This window comes from Stegastes partitus, unplaced genomic scaffold (assembly GCF_000690725.1).
Source record: "Stegastes partitus isolate 25-593 unplaced genomic scaffold, Stegastes_partitus-1.0.2 Scaffold94, whole genome shotgun sequence".
NCBI classification, from domain to species: domain Eukaryota; kingdom Metazoa; phylum Chordata; class Actinopteri; family Pomacentridae; genus Stegastes; species Stegastes partitus.
This window is the reverse complement of record NW_007577825.1, coordinates 8,463-13,707: the sequence shown is the minus strand read 5'-3', so window position 1 is coordinate 13,707 and position 5,245 is coordinate 8,463. Positions and strand designations below refer to the sequence as shown.

The 5,245-nt window shown below is 39.1% G+C and overlaps 1 protein-coding gene across 1 annotated transcript in view; it reads right to left on the bottom strand.

Annotated features, from left to right (window-relative positions):
* Positions 1-384, bottom strand: part of LOC103354039 (lipid phosphate phosphatase-related protein type 3-like) — a 20,862-nt gene extending 20,478 nt beyond the window's left edge. The window contains exon 1 of the mRNA XM_008277276.1: positions 364-384. Coding sequence (XP_008275498.1) covers positions 364-384 — 21 coding nt within the window. The remainder of the gene's footprint in view (positions 1-363) is intronic.
* Between the last annotated feature and the right edge of the window lie 4,861 nt (positions 385-5,245).

The window sequence follows — 5,245 nt, the reverse complement described above, 5'->3', positions numbered from 1 at the left end:
CCGGTGCCCCCACCGGGACGCGAACCGCGCCGAAACCAGAGATCATTAAAATGCACTTTTATCTAAATGACACCATGCCACGGATGACAAGAGTTATGAGCTGTAGCCAGGAACCTGAATGTCTACAATTCAAAATTAACCTTTGACAAACACTGAAACAGAGTTCATGATGCACAGACATGCACCCAGATTTTAAGGATTTTAAGGAGCTTCAGGAATGCTGACGTTTGCTTGACAAGTCCCTTAGCTTGTGCCACCTGTGAGAGATCATTTCAGATGCTCTCCATGGACACGGGATCCTGCCCCGTTAAACGTCCACCAACTTCACCGAGCCGTTCAGGAAAACACATTCCAACATTCCACATGCAGCATCAACAGCCTCATTAACTCTGTGCATTGCAGACATGTTGCGCTACATGATGCAAATGGCGGACACACTCATTACTGACGTATGTTTTCTGGTCTGTGACACCACTCTCAATCTGCCCATTATCAGTATAATGCGTACTTGATGTGTCGTGACATCAGTTCTGTTGCAGAGATGCTGGAACGACAAGAACTTATTCTCCTATGTTTAAAAGAAAAGCATTTAGTAAAATATTACATCCCGAATTTAGGTTTTTGTTCAGTATATTTAGTTAAAATGTTCTTCACACCTTTAAAGCCAACTTAGTTTTCTCATTTAAAGTAAAAGCAAGCAAACTGTGTGGCACAGTGTAACCTGGAGTTCATGTGGTGCACACCAGAGAGTCAACACTGCTGCTTGGTAACAACTAGTCTGGTGCAACTGACGCTTTCACAGCACCCTTGTGAAATCACATAAATATATATCTCAAAATGTCATTTTTATTGGAGGACGGGGAAGGAGCATCAAAGGCAAAGAGTGCAGGTTTACTGCTTTGTTTACCACAGTGGCAGACACAGCTAGTTCAAACGTGTCTCCTGCATATTACACTAAAAGGCATGAAAAAGTCCCCAAACCCTGAGGTAAAACTTTCAAATTGTGGCCAAAACATCAGAGGTTTTTTATCTTTTGCTTTGTTTATCAGTAGAGTCAAACAGAGCAACAGCACTCGTGAACGTTTTATGCTGGGTGAGGTGAAGAAAGGTGAGTCCAAAAAAGAAAAGTACTCTTAAAACCTAGCCTAGGGGTCCCCCCGGAAGAGCTGGAGGAGGTGAGTGCGGATCGGGAAGTCTGGGCGGCTCTGCTCAGGCTGTTACCTCCGCGACCCGACTCCGGATAAGCGGGAGAAGATGGATGGATGGATGGATGGATGGAGTCTTAAAATCTAAGAAGCATGATTCTGAATAAATATGGAAAATACCACATACCAAATTCAGAGTAAAATGTACCAAAATTGATGTTACACCTTGACACATGTGCCTCTTTTATTGTCTTTTTGAGAGTTTTTGTCTTTTATAGAATAGAATAGAATAGAATAGAATAGAATAGAATAGAATAGAATAGAATAGAAACACTTCATTAATCCCCAAGGGGACATTTTGTTTCTGTTTTTTTTTTTCATTGTCATTCTCCTTTTTAATGTTGGACAGTTTTGTTTTTAGGATTTTTTTCCCCTCATTTTAGTGAAGCATCTTGGAAGTGTACTTTTAAAAGGTACTATGGAAATAAAGCTTATTTGTCTTATCCATCCATCCATCCATTATCTATACACCACTTAATCCTCACTAGGGTCATGGGGGGCTGGAGTCTATCCCAGCTGACTCAGGGTGAAGGCAGGGGACACCCTGGACAGGTCACCAGTCTATCGCAGGGCTACACTTAGAGACAGACAACCAAGCACACTCACATTCACACCTACGGACAATTTAGAATCACCAATTAACCTCAACATGTTTTTGGACTGTGTGGGAGGAAGCCGGAGAACCCGGAGAGAACCCACGCTGCACGGGGAGAACATGGAGACTCCACACAGAAAGATTCCGGTGCCCCCACCGGGACGCGAACCGGCAACCTTCTTCCTGCGAGGCAACAGTGCTACCAACTGCGCCACCTAGTATTATTATTATTATTATTATTATTATTATTATTATTATTATTATTACAATTTTCAAACAGTATTCCGCAAGAGTATTAATGTGGACAAAAATATAATTTTGTTGTTGTGTATTAATCAGTTTTTTAATAAAATAAAAACAAAAATAAAAATAAAATAAAATAAAATAAAATAAAAATATATAGATTTAAAATCTTTTTCATTAGCAAAATACACCATGTAGCCTTGAGAACCGGTCACTAGTTCACTGTGATTTGTCCACTCATACCTATGAATCGTCACTAATTAAAGCTCACCCAGTATAAGAACTATTGCTGAAGCTGATGCTCTGTTTGGCCTCCACTGAGATGTTTAAATGAATGTGCTGCTACACATTTGGACACTTTGGTTTGGGACTTTCTAATGTCATTGCAAGAAGTTGTTCACTGCGTTCACTGATTCATGTGGAAAGTAGCGGAAACATATTGAACGAAACCATTTTCTTTTTCTTTTTTTTTTTCTTTCTGCAAAAAGCATTAAAATAACATTTGATTTAATGGTGGTGCACTTACAAGGTGAAATTAGTGGATTAATGGTTTTCTAATGGGGTTGATGGGGTTGAAATTCATCAAAGTAATTTGACAACGCGCTCATCGTGTTTACTCGCCGTGCATTATCCTGAAATTATCCAACAAGGTCAAACATTTCCGCTCTCCGTTTGGAAAAAAAAAACAAAAAACAGCAGCTTACAATCAAAATATGAGATAATGCAAGAAAAATAAGTATATAAATGTTTATTTCAAAACATGAGAATGACCATTTATGGTAAAATTCAATAATATGTTGATATAATTTTTTTTTTTTCATAAGGGATAAATTTAAAAGTATTTCTTTAAATATCCAGTACCACAAGCTCTTCTTCAATATAGACCTAAAATATTATTTTTTTCCTCATAGACACCATGGCATGTGAACACAACCACTTCACACCACAGCAAAGGTTGAAACGTTTAAATGTACATCAGTACCGTCGGAAAGTTCTGTTGCGCTGAGATCAGAATCTGTTTCTCAGAGCTGCACGCTGCTGAAATCCCCACCACCCGTCGAACGCATTGAGAGACACACAAAAACTGAGTTTCTCAATACGATTAGGTGGAGTGACTTCGTAAACCCCCTTTTTCTCCCCCTTCTGACTCTTTGTGACGGGACAAAAACGCACCGTCCACCTGCCACTGATTCCTCATTCGTCAACTGCTTAAAATATATTTTTGATTTTGCTGGAACAAAACACCCACAATCTGTCCATAGCCGCGGGAAGCAGGGATGCAGCTCCCTCCAGTGGTTGACTGAGTGAACTGAAAGAGCAGCCAAGTGTCTGAAGAACCTTCTGTCTTTATCATCCCACATGATTGATTCGAAGCATACATTTCTGTTTTAGTAAAAAGCAAAAAAAATAATAATAATTACACCTCATGTGAGAGGAAATAATGCACAAGTATATAAATCTATCTTAATACTCATTAATGATATGTTAAAGATGAGGTCTCACTCAGATTTGCAGGGACTGAGTAAACAGCAGTTCTTTAAATTCATGTGCATTGCAGTGCAAGGTTGTTGCCAGAGTCGTGATTCCCTCAGTAATGAAAATGACGAACATATTTCATTCCAAACTCAATCACCTCATACAGGAAAGGGCTGAGTGTTTAATTAAAGGGGCTCTGCAGTGATTTAGTATTGCACTTTTATAAAGTTGGGCCACTCACAAGAGACAGATTGTAAAAAAAAAGATGGTAAAAAGTTGAAGCAGCAGATGCTAAAACAACCTGACTATTTGTCTCCTGTATGGGTCAAACCACAAAATAAAAAAAAAAAACAGGACTGGGTTCTTCACTTCCCAGCAGCATATTTTTAATAGACTTTCCTCGGCCTTTACAGCCTCAGTTTGTATTGCAAGCTTTGCTATAAAGCCGTAGTCTCAAAACCCTTACGATTCATTGTAATCACCGGGTTGTTTTCTCAGACTTAAAGCTCCCCTCTGAGCCACAGAAGACGTTATACATCTGTCTCCTCGGCTGAGTGCTCCCGTGCAGCCGGCTGACCCCTGTGTAAAATGTGTTCAGATTAATAAAAAAAAGAGGAAAATGCAATTTTAAAAAACCTCTGTTTTGCCTATAATGACACTAATACAAGGTAACAATGTGGAAAAAGACAATTTGAGCGGTACAACACCGTAAGTTAACCAACCTCAGCGTATTAGAGTCAAATTGCTTGAATCCGTTTCACTGCTAAGAGCGTAACAAACATCTTCCATTATCGTGAATTTTCAGAAAAAAGCCCTGTCGAGTCCTGTCTTTGCATCGTTTTAAAAGGTAGAAATCATCGATTCACAAAGGAAAATTAGCATCTCAAAGCGTCTGCGTGGGAACTGCTCGGGTTGCAAGACACCTTTTTTTTTTAACTTTTGACACAGACGATGGTGGGATTTTGCTATAAAAATATCCAAAAATGTATTTTTGACACATTGGGCATATAACAGTAGCAGGACAACACACACAGGAATACAACACACATAAAGCTAGGTTCAATTTCATGGGGATTTTTTAAAGTATTTGTGATTGTTTTAGGTCTGTGCCACTCTTTCCTCACAGTGTCTTCCTTTCTTATTCACATTTTTGGGAAATTATTACATGAATTATTTAAAATATTTAGATTTTTTTTTGCAGCTTCTGTTGCATAAATTTTTTTATTGAATTTAGTGGGTTTTTTTTTTACACAACTGGGATTTTTCTGTGCTCTTGTCACTGATGTCCATATGTGCTTGAAGGCCTCTCCAGCCACAACTTCATTGGTTGTGGTTCACGGTTTCTCATGTTTCTGTGGTAAGCACTGTGGCCTTTCAATTGATCTGATCTGCTGTGTGGAGATATCGTCGTTTTCATTTTAAATATTACATTGATGACTGCGTGGATGATGTAGACATTTTATCGTAAGTTGCAGTTAATTTTTTTTAGTTGTCATTTTAAGCGAGTGTGAAAATTATTAGGGTTGCAGTAAGTAACGATGTGAGTAAACATATACTGTAAATTCTCAGCAAACTCCCCACAAACGTGACCCAGAACGACAAAGCCATCTTCCCGCGGCTATGTAGGTAACGCCTCATCAGTCCCCCTGGATTCCTTCAGAGAGCTAATCAAGTCCCGCTGCTTACACTTGATTGGTTGGCTTTTGTCCTCTCCAAAGCGTTCAGA